Here is a 12829-nt window from a genome sequence, read left to right on the forward strand (position 1 = left end):
CTTTAATGGGAGTTCCCAACCCTAATGAAAGCACAGGGTTCAAGTCAATTTTCCTCTCTGAGCCTTCTTACTGTTTCCTCATCTATTAAATGGAGCCTTGAATGACCTGCCTTCTAGATCATCAATCCCTACAAACACAAGAGCTATCAATTATGACATGACAGGATATGATGAAGGGCATCCTCAGTGACTGGAAATGGTGCCAGCTATTCATGCCTGGGTTTCCTTTGACATCCATTATAGAGCCTCAAACACAGGAGGTACTCCATCATGGTTTGCTCAATGGATGGTCTCCCAAGCTAAACCCAGCTCCCATCCTCCCTCTCAGCACCGAATCCTCAGAAGTCATTAGCCTCCTTGTTGGATGCTGGGTCAGAGCCAAGACTGCTAACAAAATCAGTTCAAGGACTGCCATGCTGCCCAACCTGGCTATGGGGAGCTCAGGCCAAGGATGATCTAAGAAACAAAGGCCAAGAGGACCTTCCAGAGACATGAATTCAGCCAGTGTGTACTAGGAATCCATCTAGGCTGGGAGGGCATAGAAAATGGGGATGTTTAACTTGGATAAGAGAAGAGAGGTTAAGAGATAGAGCAGAATCACTCTTAGAAATTACAAAGGACAATCACAGGGAAAAAGAGCTGTGAGGCAATAGTGGAACCTGTAGAGATCTGGCCTTCAGAACCAGGGTTCAAGACCTATTCATGCCTCACTTCTGACAACCATACTTGACTTTGTGATCCAAGGCAAATCATTTAAACTCTCAGTACTCTAGACAGCTTAAAGAGGGGCTCTTGATTTAGGGTGTTCATGGAGAGATTTTAAAGGGTTCATGAATTTGCATGGAAAATTTTGTTTTTACTAACTTCTAACTGAAATTTAGCATTTCCCTCAATTATGCATTTTTTAGAAAAATTATTCTGAAGAGTCTATAGGTCTTACTAGATGGCCAAAGGGTCCATTTTTCTCCCTCCCTTCCTCTCTCTCTCTCTCTCTCTCTCTCTCTCTCTCTCTCTCTCTCTCTCTCTCTCTCTCTCTCCCCCCCCCTCTCTGTCTCTGCCTCTGTTTCTGTCTCTACTTCTTTCTCTCTTTTTCACATATGCACACAATATTTATGGACTCCTGAATTAGGATTAAAAATTTCAGAAAAAATGTCAACCTGTATTGATAGAGAGAGATCCCTTATCTATAGGGAGTTCACTAAATCAATGAAATAATGGGTCCTGCCTCTTTCCTGTTAAAATTTCCTAAGCATTTCTCTCACAAATCTATGACAGAGAAACTAGTCCCATTATCTTCATGTTAGAGATAAGGAAACTGAGATTCAGAAAAATGAACTTCTTTCTCCTGGTCACACAGCTGGGAAGTATGGGACTATGACTCAATCCCAGGTCTTCCAAGTCTCAATCCAAAGCATATACTTTTCTTGGTCAGTTGTGCTTTTCATGACCTCCATTTAGAGTTTTTTCAGCAGAGATACTAAAGTGGTTTGTCATTTCTTTCTTCAACTCATTTGACTGATAAAGAAATTGAGGCAAACAGGGTAAAGTGACTGTCATGATCACTCAGCTACAATATCTGAGGCTGATTTGAACTCAGGAAAATGAGTCTTCCTGACTCCAGGTCCTGCCTTCTAGTCATTGGACCATCTAGATGTATCATATTTACTCTTTTTAGGAAAATAGGGAAAAGTGACACCGAGGTGAATTTCACTTCAATTAGAAGGGCAAACTTTTTGTTAATGAGAACCATCAAATGATGAAATAAACTGTCTCAGGGGGTAATGAGCTCTCTACCACTAAAGGTCTTCAATTATACTATCATAAAACTATGCTATAAAGTATTTCTGAGATCTACTAGTCCAACCCCTTCTTTTTACAGAAGAGAAAACTGCAAAAGAATCTAAAGTAGCCTAACATCCCATAATCAATAGATGGCAGATGGGAGATTTGAAACCACATCTCTTGCTTTGAAATCTCACACCACTTAATAGGGATGTGATAGGGGATCCATATTTTGCAAAGGATAGGTACCCACTGGTATCTTTTCTGATTTGAAGATTTTCTTATTCTAGGCCTTTGAAGATTTCCAACTTACACTGTGATCAATAGCAAGAGAGGTTGCCCTGTCCTAGTTAAGCCATCACAGACTATTAAATCTGGAATGGACTTTTCAATATAGAAGACAGAATTTAGAGCTAGACAGCATCTGAAAACATTAACCAGGAAAGGCAGAAAGAAGGTTCATCTTGCCTAACCCCGTTATTTCACAAAGACAGAAACTGAGGCTAAGAAAAATGGGAAAGATGTGCCTAAGATCACGTGACTAATAGGTATGAGAGTTGAGACATAAATGTGATTCTACTAATTCCAAGTCAATAATCAATTAATCAATCAACCACTTAAATAAGAGAGATCAAGTTCCAGGCTTCTCCACATAAAACATATATATATATATATATATATATATATATATATGTGTGTGTGTGTGTGTGTGTGTGTGTGTGTGTGTGTGTGTATGTGTGTGTGTGTGTGTGTGTGTGTCCTTTCCATATCACAACATTCCCCATCACAGTTTTGATATACCATGGATCCACACAAGAAATTAAATAGGAATTTAGGAGAAATATTACAGAAGCTGCAGATGACACATTAGAGTTTAGAAACTCAGAAAGGTACAAAATACATGTATAGTACTGCATAATATTGCATAATATCAATATCAATATTTTATCTTTTAATACCATAATAAATCAGACTTCTTCTCTGGTACAAAAGGAAGCCAAAAAATTTTACATGGATTTTCTAGATCATGGAGCCTCTGCATCCCTAACCCTGGTATGTGGAAGGGATAACTATATGTGTATGTACACATGTGTATGTGTAGACATATATGCACAGTATGTGCATGAATATGTTATTTGAAAATGTAGTGAGCAGTTTGTGTACACATAAGCATGTGTGTTGTAAATGTACATGTAAATAAATACATATCAAATGGTCAAGTGTGCATATAAATACATGAATATCCATACAATTGGACACATGCACACTCCAGTCACACAGGACAGGTTTATCTCTGATCTATGCAATTCTGACCAGATGATTCCTTCCTCCAGTACCAGAAACTGCTCTCAGGCTATTTTCTAAATTAATGAAGCCTTGTAATCAATGCTTTTGGCCTGCTTTGGCTAATCATGGGGCTGGCCCCAAATTTAGTGGAGGGGTAGGATGGGAAGAGGAGAAACTAGGAACAAGAGGAAATGTAGCCCCAATTCTTCCTGGTGGTTGAATGCTTTGCTAGATTATGGGAGATAAAATTGGGAAAGATTCTCTACCAGGGGAGCAGCAGCTAGCCTGGCCTAGTCCATAATGGTAGAAAGAACAAAGGATTTGAAATTAAAAGTTCTGGGTTCAAATGTGAATTCCAAAAAGTGTGGGACTCTAAGTGAGTAATTTCTCTTTTCTGAACCTCAGTTTTCCCCTTTAGAAAGTGGGGATGGTAATATTTGTACTAGGAGATATAGAGAAGATAAAAGATGATGGGACAAAGAATGAAGCAGGAATAATTCGAGCAAAGTACTTTGGAAATATTAAAACATGCTAGAAATGTCAATTATTACTATATATCTTTAGACAGGGAAAGGAGATGATGAATCAGAGATTATTCACAAAAGGCATATCACTTATTCTCAGTCATTCTTTAAGTATTAAGTACATAGGCACCAAACCCTGTGCTAAACATAGGGGATTCAAAGATAGGCAAAAGATCATTCTTGTTTTCAAGGAGCTTGTAGTCTAATGGGGAGACAACATGTGAAGAACTATGTACAAAGAAGAGGAAGAACTGGATGTAATCAATATAGCAGAGTATTGTGGAAGATTACTGGATATGGTGGCAAGAGACCAGAATTCAAATCTCAGCTCTGTCACTGGCTTGCTGTGTAATCTTGAAGTGGTAAAATGGAGAAAGAAGAGGTGTGATGGAGGATATTCCATCTCTAACCACTTCACACTATGCCCATGCTTGGTGGACTGAGGCATTCTCCAAGAAGCTGGGTGTACACTCCACTGTGGAATATGTACATGTAAATAAATACATATCAAATGTTCAGGTGTGCATATAAATACATACATATCCATACAATTGGATGCATGCACACCCCAGTCACACAGGACCAGGTTCATCTCTGATCTATGCAATTCTGACCAGATGATTCCTTCCTGTGGAATGGTGGGATACTGGCTTGAGCTTCTGACTAAAAAAAATAAAAATAAAAAAGGCAATTAAACCACTTTATAGAGGGAGAAGATGGTTCCATTAGAAGACAATGGGGTGAAAGGTCCCCCATTCATACTAGTGACAAGGGTAATAAAATTTGTATTGTATTGTAGAAACTCATGGGCTGTTCATAAGGACTAAATGAAGTTATACATGCAAAGTCTTTTGCAAATTATAACTTGCTGCATAAATCAGGGTGGTTAGGATTCTTCTTGTCAGCTGAATTTTTCTAGATCCCAACTTTGCCTGTCTTAGCAGACTCCCCAACAATCCATCTCTCCAAATGAAATTTGATCTATTCTGTGTCATTCAACTTATGTGCCACCTCCTCCAGGAAGTCAACCTGGATTCTATTCTACTTGCCATCTCTATCTTCCTCCAAAATCACATGATTGACATATGAGTACTTTCCCAGAATGTTTTGCATGGGCTGCCCTTACCTATAGCTTACAGTGCAAGCATATTATCACAAAGGCCTCCCTCTCTCTAAGTAGACCTCAAGGGTGGAGAACTTTGGCTAATTCTTTGGCAGAAGGGAAGGATTCTAGGCTTGCATTCAGGGCTCCTGACACTTCTGACCCTAAATAACAAAGAGATTCTAGTCACAAGAGATAACAGAAAAAAATGTTGGGGCTGAACTCATTGGAGACATGGCGTAGAATTTCACTTCCAATATTGATGCTCATTAGCTGTGTGACCAGTTCCACCTGAGCTTTACTTTGTTCACGTAGAACAGGGCATTAACTCCATTTGTACTGGCTATCTGACAAGCTAAGCTTTAATAAGAGCCTGGTATGACCATGGATCAAGAGGCCTTTTTATAGCTCAAGCAACTGAGGCTGGAGGGGGGGGGGGGTTATTAGTAATAGCTACCATTTATATACTACTTTAAAGTTTGCAAGGCACTTTGCAAATTGTATCTTAATTGACCATCACAACAAGACTGGGAGGAGAAGCTATTATTATCCCCATTTTATAGATATAGAAACTGAGGAAGAGAGAGAATAAGTGATTTGCCCGGTTAGTAAGTATCTAAGGCAGGATTTAAACTTACTTAGGGGGGACTCCTGACTCTAAGTCCAACACTCTATTTATTGTGCTATCTAAATTAAATGACTGGCCCAAAGTTAGGCAAGTTGCACATGGAAGAGCAACTTGTGCTATATAAATATTAACTAGCTTTCCTTAACACACGGTAAGAGTGCTGGGCCTAGAAATCTGGAAAACCTGAGTTCAAATCTGGTTTTTGACACAATAGCTTTGGGCCAGTGGGCAAATCCCTTGACCATTCAATTTGCCTCAGTTTCCTTATCTGTAAAATAAGCTGCAGAAGGAAATGGCAAACTATTTCAGTATCTCTGCCAAGAAAACCCCAAATAGGGTCACAAAGAGTAGGACATGATTGAGAAACAACTAGACAGAACAAAAACGCATAGTAGGTGCTTGATAATTTTTTTTGTTTCCCACCTATAAAATAGGGATAGTTCAATTTGATAAACATTTATCAAACATTTAACTCACTAGGATTTAGTAGTTGCTTAATGTGTTGGGTTTTGCACTAGGTAGATGGAAAAACAATAAAATAAACAAAATTAATTAATTAATTAATTAATTAAAATAAAATAATGAAATAATCTTTGCCCTCTGAGAACTTATATTCTAGCTGGTGTGGGGCCTACAGCTATTTACATAAGTGGATTACCTGCTTTACTTTGTGGTAAGCAAAGTGCTTGTAAGTAAAGTGCTATTTAAGTATGGGTTATCATTATTTATATCCCTAATATGTTGAGATATGAAACCAGGCTTTTTTGTCTCTAAGTCCAGCATTCCATTCTTCTGATCTCTGATTTACTATCCAACCCCTCTGAACTTCAGACAACTCTTTGAGACCTATATAGTATGGGGGGTCCCAAAAGTCATAGTGTAATTTTTAAGCTTTGAAACTTTTAAGACACTGTATATAATGCTATGAACAGGGTTATGTATCTCATTCAATAAACACTTGTTGAAGGGGCAGCTAGGTGGCACAGTGGATAGAACACCAGCCTTGAATTCAGGAGGACCCGAGTTCAAATCTGGTCTCAGACACTTAACACTTCCTAGCTGTGTGACCCTGGGCAAGTCACTTAACCCCAGCCTCAAAAAATAAAAAAAATATATTAAAAAAAAAAAAACCACTTGTTGAAAGAACAAGTAAAATCTGCTCCATTTCCTCCAAGCATGTTCATTATCTTTCTTTCCTCTCTTTTTATCTTCCCTTTACTTCCCTTTCTTCTGTCTCTGTCTCCCTTTTCCTCCATCCCCTCCCCCTTCTCATCTCTTTCTGTCTCACTCTGTGTATCTCTGTCTCTTTCTGTCCCTCCACCTCTATCTCTGTCCCCCCCCTCTCCTTCTCTGTCTCTCTTCTGTCTTTCTCTATATATCTCTTCCTCTCTCTCTTTCCTTCTCTCCCCCCCCTCCCCCCCACAGAAGATGAATAGAACAGCACAGGATTTTTGTCAGTTTTCAACCTAGTAAGACCATTTCATGAATTCATGCCACAAAAGGGGGTTTAACCCTACTGGAGGACTCCTTAAATTGTTCCTAGCTTTTCTTTTCCAAGATTACACTGATGGGACTAGTCCCTCTCTCCCGAGCTTCAAAATCTTGAAAATTGGGACAAGCCACACCAAATTTAGGTGAAGCAATGGATAAAGCTCCCAGTCTGGAATCAGGAAGATTTGAGTTCAAATCTAGCCTCAGAGACTTCCTAGCTGAGTGACCCTAGGCAAGTCACTTCACTCTGGTTGCCTCAGTTTCCTCATCTGTAAAATGAGCTGGAGAAATGGCCAACTACTCCAATATCTCTGCAAACAAAGAAACAAACCCCAATGAAATCACTAAGAGTCAGAAATAGTGGAAATGATTCAACAGCAATAAAAACATCAAGCCCATCATCACAACAAACTGGAAGCCAGATCTTCCAAGAAATTTGCTTGACATCATCCAAGGTAGTACAGCATCATGGAAAGAACACCAGTGTGCGAGACAAGTGACCTGAATTTGAATCTCATCTCTAGTACTAATAGACTCTAGAACCTCAGGGAAATTTCTTCTCTGAATCAAAGTTTCCTCATCTGGAAAATAGGGGGCAAGGGGGGGGGGGTGAGATGGTCTCTAAGCTATCTAAGGCTCTCTCCAGTTCTAAAATCCTGTGTTTTATGGGCACTCCCAGCTCTGACATTCTCTGTTCTAAGGACTCTCTCAGATCCAAAAATCAGTGGGTCTAAGGCTCCTCCCTACTCTGATATTCAGTGCTCTAAGGGCCCTCCCAGCTCTGAAATTCTGTGTCCTAAGGGGCCCTCCCAGTTCAGACTGCCAGAATTTTAACATTCTATATGCTAGAATCACTACATCCTCTAGCCTATGAATCTTATGAGCAGAGTGAGTGCTAAAAATAGGGCAATTCAGTAAAATAAACACCTACTATGTGAGAAGCACTGTGCCTACCACTGGAAAGAAACCCTGAGAGACAAAGACCTGGCTTTGAAGGACTTTATATAGGGTATGGGGGAGGAGGGAAAGCTGGATAAGGACACAAATAGCTGATACCAGAGAGGAGGAGATAAGGACAAACCAGAGAGGTTTCTCTGGCCAATTATGTCTAAGTGCAGCAGGAGGACCAAATGACCCCAGCTTCCACTTAGGGTCCATCCTGAAAGCTGTGGCTCAGAGACCCATCAAGTGCACAGAGCTACATTTCAGATAAGTCCCAAACCTTCCTAGGACACAGATCTCCAACTCAAAAATAACAAACAGTTTACCAAAGAGGGTAGGGGAGAGTCTTTTTTCCAAAGATATGCTGGGAAATGTTTAATAACTGCATCTCTTCCCCCACTTCCAGAAAAAAAAAAAAAAACATGTAACTATACACTTTAAAATTTTAAGACTCTGGGTAGGAAGTGGTACCTGAGCTAAGTCTAAAATGAAGCTCTGGGGAGGAAGTACCTGCCTGGCAAAGTTTCAGAGGTGAGAGGTAGAATACCAATAAGGCAGTTTGGTCGGAACACAAAGTATGTGTAGGGGACAAGGCTGTGTTGGTAAATGTTCAATAACCAATTTTTAGGGGGTGGGGGAAATTTTTACTCATCATATTGTTAAGTTTAATTTTCATTTGTAATATTTTCTCCACCACTTTCTTAAGTTTAGACAATCATCAAAACAACAAACCAAGCCCTGTTTTGTAACGTTTGTTGATTTTTAAGTTATAAATGTTCATGTTGAAAATGTTATGAGTATCTTTGCTGGAGGGGCTAGATCTAGTACATGCCCACCTTCTTCCCATAAAATACAAATTACGTTGATGACAAGAAAGGTATTATTCACCCCATTTTTGCAGAGGATAAAACTGAGGCCCAGATAGGAATGATTTGGCTGAGATAGTAAAGAAAACAATCAAAAAAAGCAAGACTAGAACACAGGTCTCCGAGGTATTCTTTCTACTGCTCTATTGTTGCCTCTTCTCTCCCTCCTCACTTTTAAGCTCTATTTTCCACTAACAGACTCAACTCTTAAATGTTTGTAGGGAAAGAAACAGAAAGGAGCCTGAGACCAGATGGCAAGAGGGATGCTCCCTATAGATTCAGTGTCATCTGCTCCTCTCTCCAGACAAGAAGCTGCTGTATGGATAAAATAAAAAGCACTGGGTTTGGAACAGAACCTGAGTTCAAATCCTCCATAAATGTGGAAACACTATTCAAATCATTTAAGTTCTATGAAAGTGGGAATTGTTATTATACAAAGACAGCATTGGAGAAAAAGCAATTGATAGGGAACCTGAGTTTACAACTTTAGAAGACATAACCCTGGACTTGGAGCAGGGAGGCTTGGATTTGAATACATAGTAGACACTAACTATAAATATAAACTTTCTCAGACACTTACTAACTATACGTGTAACTTGTCTTAGATACTAACTATAATTGTAACTTAACTTAGATACTTACTAATTGTAAGTGTAACCTGCCTTAGACACTAACTATAATTGTAACTTAACTTAGATACTTACTAACTATAAGTGTAACCTGCCTTAGATAGTAACTATAACTTGCCTTAAACACTAACTGTAAGTGTAATCTGCTTTAGATACTAATTATAAGTGAAACTTGCCTTAGATACTATCCTCAAGTATATCTAGTCTTAAACACTTACTATCAGTATAATCCTAGGCAAGTCACTTTACTTTTTCAGCCTCAGATTTCTTATCTATAAAAAGAAAAGATTAGATTAAATGGCATCTAAGAATCTTTCCAACCCTGATGCTTTAGTTCCATGACCTAGGATCAATTGAGATAACATTGATAAAGTGCTTGGCATAGTACCTGGTACACAAAGGTGCTTAATAAATGTTTATTCCTATCCCTCAGCTTCCTCTCCCTATTTTATGAATCTTTGGACAAGGTAAGTCACTTTCCAGAACCTCAGTTTTCTCATCCATACAAAATCATGTATTTCAGAGAGATAGACTAGACGAACTTTGTATTTTCCATTTTTAATTCCTATCTTCCAGTGGGCACTGTGCCCACCCCTCTGTAGGGCCTGGCCCACCCAGGCTACTGCTTGCCATATTTAAGCACCCCAGCTACCCTCTGAGCTGCTGCTGACACAGACGGACAGATAGATGGACAACCGTGACCATCCACCCTGTCATAATTAAAAACATACCCGGACTGCTATCGTAGTGGCCAATTTTCCTCCCCTCCAGCTCTGCTTACTCTAACATAAATAGCAATATTTATGCCAAACTTCTATAATACCGTAAACAGCATAACCTATAGCAGGCCAATCCATGAGTCATTTCCCCAAAGCCCGAGTTAATAAGTGGTACCTCATCCCCATTCTGGAGAAACCCAGCAGCCTGGCCTTGGTCTAAACCTCCACACCCAGATCCAGTGGCCTCCTAATACCCCATCAGCCCAGCAATGGGAAACCGCCAAGCAGCAGGCCTGCTCCTAGCAGACAGGATGGACTCTCTTGGTCCTGGGTCCTTGGTCTCGGCTGTGGATTCCACTGGCAGCCATCCAGGGAAAGTTTCCCAAATCCTCTACTAGCCCCTAAGCTCTCATTAAGTAGGAAGAAATTGAAGTCATGACAGAAAAGCCCAATCTTTCTCTTTTCAGAGGCAGCGACTCAGTTTAATGGTTGAAACAGCATTTGTTGATAGAAAAAAAAGAGGAGGGGTCACCCTGCCATAAGCCTGTGAGGCACAACTGGGATGGGGAGGGTCCTGGTCTACAGGAGATGAAGATTCAGTAGAGGCCCCATCCCTAGGTATCCCGTTATGCCCCTCGGACTCTGACAGACCTGCCTTCTCCCACTTTCTATTTGGGATTAACACCCGGTATCCAGGGGGCAATTCCGGTGGCTGATCACCACATCTTTCAGGTCATGAGTGCTGACCTGGCAGGGATGCTTTGAGGAAAACCCAAGAAGAGCTCCCCTCTGCCTGGAGAAGGGAGGGGGGCAGGCACTGCCCAGTAGGACATGATGGCAGCTGTGAGTTTCATGGGCCTCCATCATGATAGGGAGTTTTTCTGCCAGTTGGACCCTGGGAAGATGGGAGGGAGGGTCTGGAGCCTAACACCCAGTGAGACTTCAAGACTGAGAGAGTCTCACGAATCCATCTTTCCGAAGCAGGGTTCCAAAACAGGACGCCCGGAGGGTCCTATTGTAAAGCCTAGCCCGTGGCAATCAGCACACTCACAAGAGGAGGTCGAACTCAAAGAGGTGCCTTCCAGTTTTAATACCCTCAGCCGGAATAGTCTAAGTCTGAGATCCCTCTAAGCTCAAGCAAACATTCTGTGTTCGAAGAACGTTTTCAGGACTAATATTTTGTGTTCTAAGGTCCCTCCCAGCTCCCACATTCTAAGGCCCCTTCCAGCTCGGTGAGCGTCGGATTCTGAACGGACTGGTCCTGGGGGTTCCAGTTACAAATACAAGCAGCTTCGGCCACCTTCAAGGCTTCTTCCTTATTTGTTTAGGATATCTTTCCTGGTACCAGGGCCCCCGGGCTTATTCTCAGGGATAGTCTTCTATTAAGCACTTTCTCGGCCACCAAACTTTCCTTCCACCTACCAAGCAGTTCCGGGAGCCTCGAATTTGCTCTGGGCATCTGCTCCCAGTTCTCCTCCCACCTCACCCCGGCTTGCCCACGGAGGAAGCCGGGCGCGGGCGGCTCTCCCCCTAGAGTGCCGGGAACGTTATCCCTCCCCCCCTCCCCAAAGCCCCGGCCCTCGCTCTAGCCTAGCGCTCCGAGGAGCTGGCCAAGCTACAAAGCTTTGGCAAGATGGTCCCTTCTCCTCCCTTCTGGTACAGTCAATCAGAGCCTCCAGTGTCCTCCTGCTCCCCCCCCCCCCGCCTCCTTACACACACACACACACACACACACACACACACACACACACACACACACACACTCCCTCTCTCTCTCTCTCTCACACACACACACACACACACTCACACACACACACACTCACACTCACACACACACACACACACACACACACACATACTCACACACACACATTCAGCCACCCTCTCCTTTCCTCTCCACCGCCTTCGGGAGAGGAGGCTCAACTCCAGACACACCTCCCCAATACATTGCCACCTGCCCCGGCCCGGAGGAGACAGTTTGCCCCTAAGCAAACTTCGCAGGAAGACGCATGGGGAGGGGGTGAGAGAGGGAGGTGGGGGGCGCAGGTTTGGCCCCGGGCCCCGGGTCCCCCGGCCGCCCTCCCCTCGCCTCTCCTCCCCCTCCCCCATCGCACTTACCTTCCACAGCAGAGACCAGGGGCAGCAGCAGCGGCGGCAGCAGCAGCAACAGCAGCGGCGGCGGCGGCAGCGGCAGCGGCAGCGGCGTGCACCGACCCCACAGCCGATCCATTGTGTGGCTCGGCGCTGGCCCGGGGCGCGTTAAGGGGAGCAGGGCCGGTGAGCCATGGGGCCGGGCGGGCGAAGGTAAGGGCTGCTGGCTGGGGGGGCCGGGGGGCGCGGAGAGGCAGACGCAGGACCGCGCTTCCAGCAGAATGAGCCATCCAGAATGGGGAGAAAAGAGCCCGAGACGAGCCAACGCTGGGAACGATCCACCTGCACGGCCGTGCGGGGGGGGCGGGGGGAGAGGGGGGTAAGGAGGGGGGCTCCGCCGAGCCCAGCCCCGCGCGCTGGGGACCCCAAGAGGGGGGCGAGCCGCTCCAGTGGGCCGACGACGGGGCGGCGTCGGGGCAGCCTATGAGGAGGCCGGGCGCCGAGGCGAGCCGGCGTGCGGGCGACGGCGAGGGAGGCAGGGCGCTCCCCCCGCGGAGCAGTGGTCTCTCCCAGAGCTGTCCATCATCCAGATAAAGCAGTGATTTCAGCCCGAGCGTTTCTCAGTTTGTAGTGAATGCTGCAAAGCCGAGGAGCGTCTGGCGCTGCTGACAGGGACAGGGAGAGGGGACCAGGGGGAGGGGAGGGAGGGGAGGGGAAGAGAGGACTGGGTGGTGGTGGGGCGCTGGGGACAGAGGAAGGGGCTGCTGA

At 43.7% G+C, this 12829-nt stretch overlaps 1 protein-coding gene across 4 annotated transcripts in view; it reads right to left on the minus strand.

Annotated features, from left to right (window-relative positions):
* EPHB2 (EPH receptor B2) overlaps positions 1–12405 on the minus strand; it is a 267166-nt gene extending 254761 nt beyond the window's left edge. For 2 of the 4 annotated variants that reach the window (XM_074305915.1, XM_074305914.1), the window contains exon 1: positions 12089–12320. In XM_074305915.1, coding sequence (XP_074162016.1) covers positions 12089–12200 — 112 coding nt within the window. In that variant the 5' untranslated portion in view covers positions 12201–12320. Of the gene's footprint in view, positions 1–12088 lie in introns of all 4 variants that reach the window. The other 2 variants (XM_074305917.1, XM_074305913.1) reach the window with 2 other exon arrangements.
* Between the last annotated feature and the right edge of the window lie 424 nt (positions 12406–12829).

The sequence above is a fragment of the Sminthopsis crassicaudata genome, chromosome 3 (genome assembly GCF_048593235.1).
Source record: "Sminthopsis crassicaudata isolate SCR6 chromosome 3, ASM4859323v1, whole genome shotgun sequence".
Lineage (NCBI taxonomy): Eukaryota > Metazoa > Chordata > Mammalia > Dasyuromorphia > Dasyuridae > Sminthopsis > Sminthopsis crassicaudata.